The sequence below is a fragment of the Trichosurus vulpecula genome, chromosome 4 (genome assembly GCF_011100635.1).
Source record: "Trichosurus vulpecula isolate mTriVul1 chromosome 4, mTriVul1.pri, whole genome shotgun sequence".
In the NCBI taxonomy this organism is placed as follows: domain Eukaryota; kingdom Metazoa; phylum Chordata; class Mammalia; order Diprotodontia; family Phalangeridae; genus Trichosurus; species Trichosurus vulpecula.
This window is the reverse complement of record NC_050576.1, coordinates 191,248,451-191,263,329: the sequence shown is the minus strand read 5'-3', so window position 1 is coordinate 191,263,329 and position 14,879 is coordinate 191,248,451. Positions and strand designations below refer to the sequence as shown.

Here is a 14,879-nt window from a genome sequence, read left to right as displayed (position 1 = left end):
TAAGTGTGTCAAGTGTCTGAGGCCGGATTTGAACTCAGGTCCTCCTGACTTTAGGGCCAGTGCTCTATTCACTGCACCACCTAGCTGCCCCATTATAGCAGTTTTTGATAAAGGATTTCTAGTCCTTCCCTATATCAAGAGATATAACCCATTTCTGATGTAGCTCTTTCTAGATTGCCTATGGGGACCATAAAAAGTTTCCAAGTGATACAGTTTAATTCAGCCATCATTTATTAAGCTTTTCCTATGTTCCAGATTTGTACTATGCACTGGAATACAAATACAGAAATGAAACAACTACTTTCAGCAAGGAGCTTATATTAAAAGCATTTATGGGAAATAGCTGGGGAAAGATAGAAACAACATTCTACGCAGGGTGAGTGGATTAATAAATTTTGGGGAGGAGCAAGAGCTAGGAAGAGGGTGTTGCCCTGTTTTAAACATAATCACTATAATGAATACTTGAGAGAGATGGTCAAGATCATTTCATGATAAAATAATTTGTTTGGCTCTGTTATTTTTCCTGTCCAACGCCTTCAGGGCCCAGAAGCACTAACAATACATTGTTGCTTCTCTCCTTCTGGGGGAAAAAAAGAGCCATACTGAATACTGACTCTCTTGTCAATTCATTTGTAACCCTGGTCTTCCCCAGCAAGAAACAGGTAATATTCTGGGTGAAAAGATAAGAGCGACTGTTCTTCCTCATTTGGTCTAGTCATGGATAGGAAAGTGCAAGGAGGGAAGTAACCTATTTTGCCATCATTGCCATTGCCTTCACTGCATTCAGAAGGAAATGCTAAATATTGGTATATATTGATCTTTTCATTCTAGCAGTTTCATTGCCTTTTCAAAACTGGAAAAATAGACTTAAGCAAGTAGAAGATATTTTATTTATCCCAAAATTTTTTCATCTAAAATTTTATTTTAGAAGGCAAATGTTATTACTGTTACGATTACAGGGATCCTTGTAGCAAAAACTTTTTAAACCTTTTTCTAAGAGGTCACAGCCATCCTCTTGAGTGGTTTGTAAAAGTGGTGCTAATGTGTATAACCTTCCTAAATTTTTCTTTTCCCTACTCTTCTCCCTTTAACATTTGTTATTCCCTTCACTGTGTCAGTCACAACACGCTGCTCTTGAATCTCTCAAGCTGGTCTTGACTCGTGAATTTACTTTATGCTTTCACTCTTCTTTAATAAATACATTACTTGCAAGCAGTGAATTGAAAACAAGACAAAAAAAAGACCATTAGTGATTGGACAGTTTCTTACTTTGTGTTACATTTAACTGTTCTTTTGACAGCCCAGTTTTTAAAGCCAGGTTCGTATGGAAATGCTTTCACTCCACTTGCACTGCTTTTGGAAATAGCATACTGCTTCATCTGTCTGTTTATTTTAGTGCATTCATAATACAATACAGTCAGCATAATGTCTCATCTCCACTTAGCAAAAGATTTTCATTTTCTCTTTTTAAAAAGCCAGCAATTTTTGTCAGCATTGCTTAAGTCCCCAAATCCCCATCAAATAGAGTGACAACATAAGTGTGTTAAAGATTTAGCAGCCACTTAATCTAGTCATCTAAACCAATGGTCATCTGTAATATGTAAGTACATCAGAATATTGCAGTTCTAGAAACTGTAATGTTAAACTAGGATTGTATAAGGTAAGTTTGTCTACATTGAAAGCAAAAAAATGTTTTATTATGCCTTGGTGCTTAACATGGGAAAATTATTTTCCTTTTCTTTCTCTACTGAAACGTTTCCTATGCAGGTTTAAATTTCTGCTTGAAATTGTTACTGTTTATCAGGCACCTAACTTTACTTGGGAGGAACCTGTTCTAGCTAGATGCCAAGCCTCTCGATAGTCTTAATTATTGATCAGAGTGGGATTAGTCCATCATTCGTGAGGCCTGATGATATAGAAGACTCCTAAGTCTTAGAGCCCAAATGATATATGATCTGCTAACTTACCCAGTTTCTTCACAAAGTAATTTCTAGCCTTTTACCTTTAAGGATTGTCATTTTGTAGGCTTAAAAATATTTTTTCTTTCATTTTATAACTTGCCATCTTTGTATTTACTTCTACTCCAGCAATTTTTAAAAAGCAAGAATTTAAAACAAAGCACAGTCTCAGCAGATTATTTTTTTCTCACCTAGTGGCTTTGAGAAAGAACAGCAGAGGCAGTATTTCTCACCTCCATGGTGCCAAGGTGTATATAATTTCATAGAAGGTCAGACGCCAGGATATTTAGTTCAGAGATCTGTGGGAGTGTACTGACTTTAGGAATTTAGATGTGGAAATTATAAAATTTATTTTTAGACTTATTTCACCAAGTTAATATAACTATTATGACTTAAAGCTAAGTACATGATTGGTAGTAGCTGTATACAGATTACTTTCTGTGTATGTGGACAGCTTTTTTAAAACTGGTAGCATTATTTTTTTAATTACAGAGATACTTATTGTAGCATTGGCATGATAATGGATCAATAGCTGACTTGACAGGTTACCAAGTAAAAGGCTGCCACTTCTTCCTAAATACCTTCATGACTTTTCACCCTTTGTCCAATAGCTGACATTTAATTGTGGTTTCCAATGCCTTTTTACCCATTTTTATATTGAAAAATTGTTTCTCCTGTGCTCCTTAGGAAGATGAGACATTATGTTTGTTGTTTTTTCCCCTACATGCACTAATGGTTCCTTACTGTTAACTTATTGCTAGGCCTGTTTCATTCTAACATCTTAGCATTTTTGTTAGATTACATGTTGAAATGCATCACCCAGTCTGTGCTTGAACTCATTTTATTTAATTTTTGTTTAATCAGTTTACTTTCTTGTTTTACTAACCTCACTGTTTTTTCAGTTTAATATTGGCTGCATGCTAGTTTATATATTTATATTATATATATAAAACCCAATCAAGTCTAGCCTGGATTTTGCTCTGATTGTGTTTTCGTTTCTAGTGGTGGGGCAGTCTTGCACTTACAACTTACTTCGTATCATGAAAGCCTGACACACAAAATGACTAAACATGATGTAGATTTTCTTTTTACAAAATCTTAAAGTGGTGCTGTCTAGGTGATGGATATGATTGTATAAATAGCTTGATTTTATGCTTTTTAATGTCATTTTTTTACTGATGAACTTTTATTTTCTCCCACTTTTTTTTCCTTTTGAAAGTGTTATGCACAAAAGTTGCCCAGCACACCATCAGAAAGTACCCTTACCCATATGTTCTTCCCCTGGAAAAATACTAGCCAGCAGTTTTTTGACATTTATTTATTTCCCTTTTATTGGGCATATTTGCCCTCTTAGCAGTTTTTTGCATGCTTATATGTAGAGTTATCTTTTGCTCATCACGTGTTTAAATGTTGGTAGGAGGGGAAGAATATATTATTGGAATATTTTTGGTTTGTCTTTCTGTTCTGTCTGTCAGGATAATATTGGACACCGCTTACTCCAGAAACATGGGTGGAAGCTGGGCCAGGGATTGGGGAAATCTCTTCAGGGTAAGTTTTTTAAATTTCAAAAAAGAGAGAGAAGAAAAAAACCCCCAATGTTCCTAATGCAGTCTGTGCCAGATTTTTTGTTGTCTTTGAAAGATGTTTGGTTTATTTTATTTCTGCTTTTTCTCTAGAGTAGATTATTTTTATTTTTATTGATGTATTTTAAAAGCACATTTGCAAATAATTTGCAAGTGTAAGCTGCTATTCCATTAAAATCTACAGGTCAAACATATTGTGTGTGATTTACTTTGTTTATTTGAAAAGTAGGGTGCTGGGAATAAATAAGCTATTATTTTTCTGCCCGTTAATGATAATCAGTTGTCCAGGCTGCCAAATTATAAAGGGATTTATCCAACTGACATAGTCCAACTTTTGTCTCTTGGAAAGGAAGCCTCAAAATACTTTAGCACAGTCCATGATTGCTCTAAATGTTTTGTGCTATCAAAAATCATCCATTGAGAGCAAAAGAATCTATTTGAAGTGCTGAGTAGTTACAGAGGTTTTTTTTTTAGGGTGGAAGGAGGCCATTTCTCAACTGATTTCTCCAGGCTGTTGATAACAAGCTCTGGTAGGCACATGGTGTAGGGCTTCCATTGTACTATTTATTTCCTTCTAACCATACTGATCGTAGGGTAAGGAGAAAGTGTTTTGTTTCAGATGTACTTGCTAGTTAGTTGGAAATCAACCAACTCCTTTCACTTTTCAGCTGTTTCAGCTTTGGGGGCCACATTTGTTCCTTGCAGATGTCAACACTAACTTGGTAAGGACTGGGAACGCTGACTGAACTGCTGTACCTAATCATTGACCCTCTTACTCCTTAGCAAGGGACTTTTAGAGCAGAGCTGTGATAGAATTGACTCTTTGAACATTAGAAATGAGTTTTCACAATTTGAATGGGGTTCTGATCATTCAAGAGTATGTATAGAGAACAGTTCATTTCAGCAATTGAAGGCTTCCCTTTATTTTATTTACCCATATTATGTATAAATGTTGTTCAGCAGTGAATGATTAATCTACTGAGCAATAACCTATTTCTAGTAGAATTGAATTGAGAGCCCAGATGTTAGTTTGGTATATTTCTCAATTAAACTTGTTGAGTACTCCAATTACGCTAGTTGACAGTTGAATGAGCTTAACCTATGAGGTTGAGATTAATTTTCTTTCAGACTATTTTAGCTTGAAATAGAGGAAATCCTTTAGCTACAAATTGTGCTTCTAATAACTAATCAGCTGACTAGGGGGGAAAGCATATGCCTTTGGTCAGTCACAGATATTCATAGAACTTATGGGTCTAGTTTATCAGGCATTTATTGAGCCCAATATTATCTATGTGCCATATAGGGAAATGAAATCGTTGAGATTTCTGCCCTTTAAGAACCTTACCATTGTAATTAGGGAGATAAAACTAATCTGGGGGATTTAATATGGTCATTTGTGTTTAAGTGACAAATTGTGTGCAGTTTATAAATGTTCAAGTGTACAACTTATAAATGCAATAAGAGTTCAAAGGGTAAGAGAGAAAGGAACCATAGAACTAGAATAATCAGGGAAGACAGACCTCTATCTTCTTCCTTCCTTTGTAGAGGAGGTCACCTGGATATGTAGTAGTTGGAGAAGGGTGCACAACTCAGTACAGTCTACCCCTGCTCTTAAAAAAACAACCCAAGCATAAAACCAACCCAGCAATTTATAGGGCATATCCTATTCAGGGTTGGTCAATAATGGTCATCTTTAATATCAATAAATGCTTATTGAAATCAATGAAAAACAATAAGACTGTTATTACTAGGATATTGGCTAAGATATTCAGGATTTTAGGAACTTTTAATTAGATGGTCTGCCATTTCATAGGGACTAACTAAAATGTATGCACCTCAAAATTTTGTGTTGTACCCATAGGATGGAGGGCCTAGACTTCCCATCATACCTGTCTAGAAGAACTTCCTCCTACCAGCGTCAATAAGTAACTCTTCTGAAAATTATGATTTTAGAGAGATGATTGAGGCCCTGAGAGTGACTTGCTGAGGGTTATATTGTTAACATATATGTCAGAGACAAGGCTTGAACCCATCTTCCTGACAGCAAGGCTATCCCTCTCTGTCTATGGCTGACTCTTAAGCGTTACATTGGGGACTTAGAAGGCTTTAAATGTGAGGATAAACCTTATAGTGTGTTTCTAAAGAATGGAGAAGCAAACAGTTGCTTCCATTGATTCAAACAATTATCTGTTATTTGTGGTTTTAGAACTTTTTGTAACTTAGCCCTGAAAAATTACCGTTTACAGTTTCTACAAGTGCATGTAATTTTAAGTTCCAGCTGCAATTCAGGGAATAATATTGGAATAACAGGGACATCATGAGTTTCTTTTAAGTCAGTTTTTTCCTAGTTGAATCCCTTTCATTAAGTTTAAATTAAGGTGAAATATAAATTAACATGTTTTGAATGTGTAGTTCTGTGCCATACATTGTACTTTTTATTGAAATAATGCTCTTTTTTTATTATTTTCACATTGCTTTGTATTAGGTTCAGGTTGAAAAATGAAAATATTGGCAAATTTTACATTAATAGTAGTTGTGGTTGGAAATTTATCAGTAGCTTTGCAGCAGCAAGATCCTATATGAAGGAATCACCCATGAAAATTACAAAAGTACTTCCCTGCATTCTAAAGAAGTTTGTTGGTATAAAATCACCTAAAATAGAGAAATTCCAAGTAAGGTATAATTTAGATCGAAATTCTTAATTTTTTAAAAAAAATTTGCATAGCTATTTCAGTATAATTGGTTTCCTTTGTAATCCTATATAATGTATTTTATGCATTTAAACACATTCTGAGACAGGATCCATTGGCTTCACCTTACTGCCAGAATTATCTATGATATAATAAAGTTAAAACCCCTGGTCTAGGATAATGGCATAAAATTTGACTTTGAACTTTGAGAGGGGAGAAATAACCATTTCCAGGAAATCAGCTACATTTATAATGAGAAGAATAAATTGAATGTTAGGACTGAAAAGACATTATAAGTTATGTAAATTATTGATATCTCAAAAGCAGTCCCTTCCAAAGCTTTTTAAAATAAATCTTTTTGTAATTAAAATGTCTAGGTCAGGATCTTCCTTTGTTCGGAGTCAGGTAATATATTAAGTGTTCCATATCTGCATATCCAAAATATCAAGTTTGCCAACAGTGAAGCTGTCAATGCTCTAAGGGGTAAAGTCAATATAGAATATTGGCACCGATATCCGAGTTAGTAAATTGGGAAAACATTTCAGACTGTAAGTTCATAGACATATAAGTCTATGCAACATGTAAGTTGCATAATTTGTAATTCCGGAACAAAAGTATAACTTATATAGTAAAAACATTCCCTGGAGAATCTGCAGGAGTCCATTGCTATCAATCATGTTAGAAATAGTGTTTTGATTTTGCAAAGCACAGAGTGAAATTTTCTGCTTAGAGAAGAGCTAGAAAGCAGAAATATAAAAGTAGCGTCAATAAGGAAGCTCTTAGAGTACAGATAAATAAGCCAGTTCTGCTGACCTTTGCATTAAGTTACAGAACTTCTTTACCAAAGCCAATTCAACCTCTCCTATAGTAACACTAAATGTGCTTACAGGTTATATTTGTCTTCATATCATTTACTCCCCTTATCCCACTAGATTTGTGATGAAGAAAAAGCAAAAATAGCCTACAGAGCTAAGGCAGGATTTAGGTTTTAAGGACAAGGGACCTGTGAATTCATTGGTGTAGGAAACCCCATTTTCTACCAGTAAACATTGTTATCAGCTTTCCAACTTTGTCTGCCCCCCCCAGTCAGGGAATTAAGTGACATTTTAGAGGCAGGACTTGAACCCAGGTTTTCCTGATTCCGAATTTGACTTCTCCCTCCACTATATGACACTGTCCCATATCATTTTTTGCTTCACAATAATATTTCATTACATTCATATACTATAATGTTTTTAAAACTATTTTTTAGTTGTCAGGAACCTACTTTGGTCCTAGTCCTTTGCTACCAGCGAATATTGCTAAAAATACTTTTTTTGTTCCTGCCTTTGACTACCTTGGGAGTGGAATCATTGATTCAAAGGTTAATGATGTCTTAACTAAGTGAATAAAATATGACATCACTGTGCTTGGAAATACAATACTATATTTCTTACCTGGGGGAGCTTATAGTCTGATTGGAGGAAGATGATGTAAATTTACATACTATTTTCATGAATTCTTTAATTAGATAACCCAGATTGAGATTCCAGTAAGAAACCTTATGCACAAAGATCCCTTCCCCCCCCCCCTCCTTTTTTGGCCACACTCATTTCCTCTTAACTTTTGCCACCTCCTACCTTACTTTCTGTTCCCCTTTGCTTAGTAAGACCCTTTACTAGCTACTACCACTAACCATCTGACCTCTGCACTGGTTTGGGATAGAAGTGACAGGGTTCAAAAGAAAAAAAAAAAAAAGGAGTGACAGGGTTCAGGCTTGTGCAGATGGGCTGCTTTTAAACCGGGCAAGACTCCTGAGTTTCACCCATGTCAAAAAACAGAACAGACTGCTGCCGCAAAAGCGTTCAGTGTAGCATAATTCCTTTTCTAAAAACCGTGGATCTCATTGTTTACGACAAAGATGCCACTGAGTTTAGAAGAATGTTGGAAAGGATAGCTTGCATGTAGCCTCCTGGTCCCAAAACAAGGTATGACTTTTTAAAATACAGATTGAGCTGAGAAAGTGGTAGGATAATTTGCAGGTATAATTGCTGCCAGCTTTCTAGACAACCATTAGGAACTTTATAAAAATGTGTCAGAGACAAGTAATCATTTTGTAGAAGTGGAGTTAATTGGTATGGCAGTTATTACTGAGTCCTGGTGTGCCTACGACTTTCTCTCTCAAATTTAATGAATACAGTTATCCCTTCCACATTGCAGGAATTAGGGGCATGGTGCCCCTGCAATCTGGAAAACCCGAGCAATATTTTTTGGCCTTCCCTTTGTACCAGAGAAGTCTGAATTATTATAGTATTAAAAGATAAAATGTGTTGATATTATACAATGCTATACACATATTTTATACATTTCTGCGTTTCTAAACTTTTTCTGTTATCTGCTGGCCTTTGTGTGTTGTCTGTGGCTTCTGCAAAACTCTCCAAAAATTCCCATTTAATTTCTTATGCCAATCTTTCTCGACATAGTGAAACCTCAATGGGGAAAGTCATGATGTGGAAGGGATAACTATATAAACAAAAGTAATGAACCTAAATCAGAGATAATTAGTCAAAGTTTGGTAGTCAGCCAAACCTCAGGAAGTCCAGAGTGCTTTGTGCTTGGCCATGTAAATAGTAAGGAGAGAGGAGTTGAGAGAAACTGGTGTGAAGCTTGTGCTAAGATCAAACTAAGTGAAAACAGAAAAAGAATAAAATATCACTTAAAGGAAAACACCAAAGGCCACTTAATAACTTATCTGTAATGTAAGATGAGAATAACTAAAGCAACTAAAATAAAATGACTTTTGAAGTTTATTATTAATATCTTTTGTGTTTTTGCTACCTTCATTTTCAAATATCTCTCTCTGCCCAGACCCAGAAAGCCATCTCTTATAATTAGGAAAGAGAAAATAAGCAGTTCAGAAAAAGTAACCAGCCAATTCACATTTCGTCAAATTGTCAGCATGTACTGTGTTTCACCTATGCAAAGTAAGGAGGGGAGGTGCATTCTCAAATATCTTCCAGGAGTGTGGTGAGAATGAATGTGGTTATCAGGCTTGCTTATTACATGGCCTTTGACTCTCACAAAGCAAGCACTCACCTGGAGGTCAGAAGAAGCTATAATGCAAAGACACTCGAAAGGTATCTCTGAAGAACTTTGGAATTGATTATGAGACATGGGAGACACTGGCACAGGACTGTCCATCATGGTGTGCCTGTATCAAAGAAGGTGCTGTACTCCGTGAGCAAAGCAGAATTGTGCTAGTTCAAGAAAAACTTGAGATATGCAAATTTAGAGTCATCTTCACTCCAAATGTCCATATGGACTATTTGGGCCCTAGCCACAGTGGATACGTATTTGACCCCAACTTAGTGATGTCATTGTGATCCTCTTTGAGAATGAAGGACAACTACCACAAGCTAATAATTTTTGTTGTAGTTTTTTTCCCAATTTACATTGCAATCGTTATGTATATTATTTTCCTCTTCTGCTATTTTGCATCAGTTCCTTTAAGTCTTCCCATGCCAACCTATATTCATAGTCATCATTTCTTATGGTGCAATAATATTGTATTATATTCATGTACCACAAATTGTTTAGCCATCACCAAGACTTTGTCTTCAAAGTATAATAAAAAGTGTCACCATGCATATTTTTGGTGTTTATATTGAACCTTTTTCTCTTTGACTTTCTTGGGTCATATGCTTGGCAGTGAGATCTCTGGACTAAAGGGACTGGACATTTTAGTTGCTTTCATAGCATAATTCCAGGTCACTTTCCTGAATGATTGGACTAATTCACAATTTCACCAACCGAGTAGTAGTGTGCTTGGAAAATAACTAATTTTTTAAAGTTAATATTTGTGGAAAATGTGTTAAGAAGATTATTTTGCTATCTGAATCTCTTTAACTTAGAAAGCAAAGATACCACTGCTTTATATACAATATCAGAGAGGCAAATTATAGCATTAGCAAAATATAGAATCTTTCAGAAAAGCCAATTCAGAAGCGGTTTGGTACAAAGGAACTAGATGATCTGCAGGGTCCTTCCCATTCTAAATCTATACTCTTAAGAACCAGGAGCAAATATTTAAGTGCCTATTGTGTGTACTGGGCACTGGGAGGAACTTACATAAATAAGAAATAGTCTCTTCATTAAGAGTTTGTGTTCTAGCTGGAGAAATAAAACCTGCCTCTCTACCCATGAAAAAGCTGATAACATTATGGCATTATATAAAGACCAGAAAATAAGTGTGTTAAGAAAAGGCAGAGGTAAAAGAAAGCTTCACAGAAAAGGCAAAAGTTGAGCTAGGTCATGAAGGACAGGATAGGAAAGAGCATTTCATTTTGAGGAACATTGTGAACAATAAGTGGATTTAGCTGGCTGGACCAAGGTAAGGGATGAAGTTGGGACCATATTATAGAGGGCTGTGAATAACAAGCCTTAAACTTAATACTGTGGGGAGTTTTTTAAAAAGATTTTTGAGTAGGTGAGTGAAATAGAGTCATAGAAAATCCAGAGATGGAGAACAGTACCCTTAATGGCCAAAACAGTTAATTACCTTCTCCAATTCTCTAGACCTCCTCTAGACTTTGCTCCTTCTTTTTGAGGGTATTACCATCCCTCCTATTACTCATGATCAAACAGCCTTAGAGCTATCCTCAATTATTTCTTTTCTCTTGCCTCTAATTTGCTAAATTCAGTCAGTTGATAAATCTTGTGAATTTACTTCTGCAATATCTCTTAGATTTGTCCCCTTCTCTCCATAGCAACCACCCTAGTTCTGATTGATATCACTGCTTGCCTAGACTACTGTAACAACTTTCTACATTGTCACCTTGCTTCCATCCTCTTCTTTCTCTAATCCACCCTCTCCATAGCTGCCAAAATAATCTTCTTAAGACTTATAGAACTTGATACAAAATGAATGGAGCAGAACCAGGAACATTGTGCACTGTAGCAGCAATGTTGTAATGATAATCAACTTTGAAAGACTTAGCTACTGATCAACACAAATGATCCACCACAATTCCAAAGGACTCAAGATGAAGAATTCTCTCTGTCCCCAGAGAGAGAACTAATGAACTCCTGAGTGTAGATTGGAACTACTTTTTACACTTTATTTATTTGCCGTCTGCCCCCCCTGCAACATGGCAAATATGTTTTCCATGACTTCACACATATAATGGGTATCGTATTTCTTGCCTCCCTGATTTAGGGGATGAGGCTAGAGAAAGGAAGTGAATTTGGAACTAAAATTTTTTTAAATTATATTTAATTAAATTTAAAAAAGAAAACACTTAAAAAACAAAAATAATCTCCCTAAAGTATAGGTCTGACTGTGTCATTTACCTTCTTGAGAAGCCTTGTTGGTAACTTCCTTTTGCTCCTAGGACAACATAAAAATTCTTCTGCTTGGCATTTAAAGCTTTTCACATTTTGACTCCAGCTTACCTTTCCAAACTTATTTCATATTATTCTTCTTCCTGTTCCCTATTATTCCAAACTGACCTACTTGTTATTTCTTGAACTTAGCATTCCACTTCCTACTTGCATACCTTTGTATTAACTTTTTGTTTGTAACTAACTGCATGCCTAAAATGTACTCATTCTTTATCTCTACCTCTTAGAATGCTTAACTTCCTTTGATGCTTAGGTGTCAAGTACCACATCTTATAAGAATCTGCCTTTCCTAATCTTCCTAAAGTGTAAGTGCTCCCTCCTCAAATTGTCTTGTATTTGCCCATCTGTTTGCATGTTGTATCTCTCAGTAGAAGGTAAATTTCTAGAGGGTAGGAGACTTTTTTGTCTTCGTGGCCTCCAAAATCTAGTACTTTGCTTATACCCAGAAACATCTCACATTCAACTTGTCCAAAAATGAACACATTCTATTTCTCTCCAAACCCTTCCTCTTCCAAATTTTCCTATTTCTATGAAAGCTACCACTGATCTTCTGTGTTTCAAAATCATAACCATGGTGTTATCGTTGACTCCTCATGCTATACTACCATTCCACAAAGCCAGTCAGTTTTCAAATCTTGCCATTTCTACATTCACAACATCTCTATTCAGACCCCTTCCCTCTACTCACACAGCTTCCACTTTAGCTCAAGCCACTATCACTTCCTCCCTAGATTGTTACAGAACCCTCCTAATTTGTTCCCTGTCTCAAATTCCTCTGCATTCCAGTTCATCCTACATACCGCTGCCAAAGTGATTTTCTTTTAGTGCAAATCTACCATGTGATGCTTTTCTTACATTCTGTAAGCTAGCAAAACCACCCTCTCTGTTCATTACATATGACAATTCATATCCCATCTCCCTCTCTTCTTTTGAGACATAATTCAAGCACTATCTTGAAAAATGAAGTTTTTCATGATCTTTCCAACTTGAAGTACTACCTACTTCAAACTACCTTGTTTTAACTACTTTGTATATATTTGTTTTTATTCACTTTCTACTGTATATATTTATATGTGGGCTTATTGTCTTCACCATAATAATGGGAAGTTCTTACAAGTAGGAGGATTATTTCATCCCGTGTATGTAGTCTCATGTACATAAATTCAACACTTAAACATTAGGTACAAGACACTTGCTAGGGTCTGGGGATATGAAGGGAAAAAAAATGACCATCCTTGCCCTGAAGTAGTTTATGTTCTACTGATAGGGACCAGACATTTAGAAATAGATAAATAGAATCCAAGTAAGGAAAAACCTCAAGACAGAAAGTAGGAAAATTTGAAGAGGGACAGAATACCTTCGGCTAGGGTGTGTGGGAAGATAAGGAAATAAATAGAGAAGGCTTCTTGGAGGAGACAATCCTTTGAAAGGCAGATGTGAGGAAGGAGAAATCTTTTCCAGTAATGGGGAATGTTGTCAAAAGGCATGGAAGCAAGAGGCAGGATAGCAAATCCATGGAATAGTTAGTGGTCCTATTTGAACTAGAACATAGTCTTTGTGAAAGGAAAAGTATTGTAAAATAAAACTGAAAAGGAAAATTACAGAGAATTTTACATTTCAGACCTAGACTGTTTTCTTTAAATTTTATCGTCTAGACAGTGTGGGGTGCTAAAGAATTTTGAGCAGGGAAATGCCATCATGAGACTTTTGTATCAGAAAGATTTAGAAGCTGTATGAAAGCTGGATGGTAGAGTGGCAAGACAGAGGCAGGCTAGTCTCCATAGAGGACATTAGTGTATTCCAGACAAGAGGTCAAGAGGGCAGGTATTGGGAAGATAGGATTGACAAAATTCAGCAACTGACTGAATGTAAGTAGTGAAAGAAAGGCAAGTCAGAAAGTATTCTTGAGCTTTCAAGCCTGAATCGTGGAGGGTAGTGGTAGTCATTCAACAAAAATGCTAGTTGGATTGAAGTAATTCGATTCATTTAATTTGGTAGGTTGAGCACTTGCTGAGCTATTATGCTTACTTGTACTTCAGATTACTTTTATCCTTGTCTGTTATTTCATAATTTATTTTCCTTTGAGCTTTACCAAGTGACATTATAGTGGGGTTCTACAATATTATGGTGGGAGTAGATTATAATGTGTAATGACTGTTGTGAAATTTGTGTTGGTTAGAGATGCGCAGTGTTTTTTTTACATCATATTGCCTTTTAGAATGAAAACGGTATTTTAAGAAGATCAATTTGGCACTGAAATGTAGCACGTGCATTCTTGGGAAGACTTATTTAGAAGCTTTTGTAACCTGAAAATATTAACTTAGATTGTAGAGGCAACAAGGTGGTGAGGTGCTGGGTGTGGAGTCAGGAAGACCTGAGGTTAAATTCAGCCTCATTTACTAGCTGTGAATCTAGGCAAGTAACTTAACCTCTGCCTGTCTCAGTTTCTTTAACTATAAAATAGGGATAATAGTACCCACATCCTTTGGGGTGTGAGCATCAAGTGAGATATTTGTAAACACATAGCACAGTTCCTTGCACATAATAGGTACTTAATAAATACTTGTTCCCTTCCCTTCCTCTTCTTAAATAATGACTGTGGAAGTGACTTTAAATAAGGAAAGGGTAACTGCAAAAGACCATATGAAGGAAGAATCAGCTAATGGTCACTGTACATCAGCCATGCAAATATTTAATTGGAAAATCCTTATGCATTAAGTTTAATGTTTATTTATCTGAGGAGTTGATGATAGGACTTCAGGAACACACAGTGTGCAAGAAATTGGTTGGTGGTTGGTGAATAGTGGAAGCTTAAAGCTGCAGAGCCATGGCATTACCTTCCCTCCTCTCCCTAGAAAATGACAGTGTGGGTAAAGATGATTCTTTACCACAGGACATTTGTCAAGGCAAATTCTAAAGTTGTCTCGTCTTCATAGCCAATACATATCTTTGAAAATTCTCCAACAACTTAAAACTAAATTGGGGGACGGTTTGGGGGTGTAAAAATATCAAGAAAGAGTTAGGACAAATTTTGAAAAGAATTTACTTTAGAGGAAAGGAAATTACCTAAGAAATATGGTATTATGTTATAAATTCTCGAGAAAAACCAAAAGCTCTTTCTTTCCAGGGAGCTAGTAAAGAATATGAAAAGTCCAAGGAAATAAATGGTTTAAATTTTTTTTTAAAGAATAAAGAAAATAAGTGGTGATAATAATTCTAGGGATGAATTCAAACCATTTAGCTGGAGAGGTAATGTAACTGAACTATTT

The 14,879-nt window shown here is 35.9% G+C and overlaps 1 protein-coding gene across 2 annotated transcripts in view; it reads left to right on the top strand.

The window, feature by feature from the left end:
- Positions 1–14,879, top strand: part of GPATCH8 (G-patch domain containing 8) — a 119,644-nt gene that overhangs the window by 65,381 nt on the left and 39,384 nt on the right. The window contains exons 3-4 of one of the 2 annotated variants that reach the window (XM_036754260.1): positions 1,301–1,318; positions 3,434–3,506. Coding sequence is in view for 1 of the 2 variants with exons in the window: in XM_036754259.1 (XP_036610154.1) it covers positions 3,434–3,506 (73 nt within the window). In the remaining variant the exon portion in view is untranslated. The remainder of the gene's footprint in view (positions 1–1,300; positions 1,319–3,433; positions 3,507–14,879) is intronic. The other variant, XM_036754259.1, reaches the window with a different exon arrangement.